This window comes from Austrofundulus limnaeus, unplaced genomic scaffold (genome assembly GCF_001266775.1).
Source record: "Austrofundulus limnaeus strain Quisiro unplaced genomic scaffold, Austrofundulus_limnaeus-1.0 Scaffold1549, whole genome shotgun sequence".
In the NCBI taxonomy this organism is placed as follows: domain Eukaryota; kingdom Metazoa; phylum Chordata; class Actinopteri; order Cyprinodontiformes; family Rivulidae; genus Austrofundulus; species Austrofundulus limnaeus.
Genome location: NW_013953951.1, coordinates 4468 through 5758, shown reverse-complemented (window position 1 = coordinate 5758; position 1291 = coordinate 4468). Strand labels below are relative to the sequence as shown.

The window sequence follows — 1291 nt, the reverse complement described above, 5'->3', positions numbered from 1 at the left end:
CTTTTATTTTGAAACTTTAAACTTAATTTAAAGCTCTGAACCCTCAGTTAGTGTTGAGCCTGAGGGCAGCGCCCCCTGCTGGTACAAACTCACTTTAACAGAGGTTCTACAAGCTTCCAGCGCTCTGTTCAGAACCAACATCACTGCACACACATCAGGCTCTGATTGGCTGCTGGCTGCTTCTTCCTGACTCCTCATTGGTCCAACAGGAGAAGGAGGCGTGGCCACACGCTCACCTGGACGTAAATCATCAAACCTGTTAGACAGACTTGTCGCCATGACGACTGATGTCAGTTGTACTGAGACTTACCTGGAAGGAAAGGGGGCGGAGCTATACTACAAATGGGAGGGGGTGGAGCTTTGGAACACAGAGGAGCTGAAGGTGTGACTCCTGCACCTGTGAACCAATCAGAGACAAGATGTTCAAATTATTGATCATATTAAGTAAACAGAGTTAGACCTGATAAAACTGCTGGTCTCAGGTCTGAGAAGACCTGCTGGTTCTGGTCTCAAGTCTGAGAAGACCTGCTGGTTCTGGTCTCAAGTCTGAGAAGACCTGCTGGTTCTGGTCTCAAGTCTGAGAAGAACTGCTGGTTCTGGACTCAGGTATTAAAGGACCTGCTGGTTCTGGTCTCAGGTCTGAGAAGACCTGCTGATTCTGGTCTCAGGTATTAAAGGACCTGCTGGTTCTGGTCTCAGGTATTAAAGGACCTGCTGATTCTGGTCTCAGGTCTGAGAAGACCTGCTGGTTCTGGTCTCAGGTATTAAAGGACCTGCTGGTTCTGGTCTCAGGTATTAAAGGATCAGCTGGTTCTGGTCTCAGGTATTAAAGGACCTGATGATTCTGGTCTCAGGTATTAAAGGACCTGCTGGTTCTGGTCTCAGGTATTAAAGGACCTGCTGGTTCTGGTCTCAGGTATTAAAGGACCTGATGATTCTGGTCTCAGGTATTAAAGGACCTGCTGGTTCTGGTCTCAGGTCTGACACCAGGTTTTGTACCTGAGGTTGTCGGTTGAACTGCTCTCTTATTCAGGAGGTTCTTCGGAGGTCCGTGGGCCGTCTGAAGGCCGTAGGAGAACTGAGGGGGGTCGTTCCAGCCCCGCTCCTGGTTCCCTTAGAATAAAACAACTTTATTAAAGAAACAGAATTTTAACAAACCTCTTTAAATAACCCAATAAATAAACCTATAAACATAAAAACTAAAGACAGAAGTTTTTTTACTTTAGTATCATAAACTGTAAAAAAAATATATATATTATCAAAAATGTTCTTCTTATTCACTGTTATAAAC

At 45.2% G+C, this 1291-nt stretch overlaps 1 protein-coding gene and 1 long non-coding RNA gene across 2 annotated transcripts in view; one reads left to right on the top strand and one right to left on the bottom strand.

The window, feature by feature from the left end:
• The window catches only part of sra1 (steroid receptor RNA activator 1), a gene marked incomplete at its 5' end in the record, with an annotated part of 3150 nt that extends 2037 nt beyond the window's left edge, over positions 1-1113 (bottom strand). Inside the window, 3 exon segments of the mRNA XM_014032833.1 lie at positions 94-236; positions 311-397; positions 1000-1113. Of these exon segments, the coding sequence (XP_013888287.1) occupies positions 94-236; positions 311-397; positions 1000-1113 (344 nt within the window).
• LOC106535756 (uncharacterized) overlaps positions 657-1291 on the top strand; it is a 4902-nt gene continuing 4267 nt past the window's right edge. Inside the window, exons 1-2 of the long non-coding RNA XR_001312477.1 lie at positions 657-730; positions 762-978. This is a non-coding gene — a long non-coding RNA (uncharacterized LOC106535756). The remainder of the gene's footprint in view (positions 731-761; positions 979-1291) is intronic.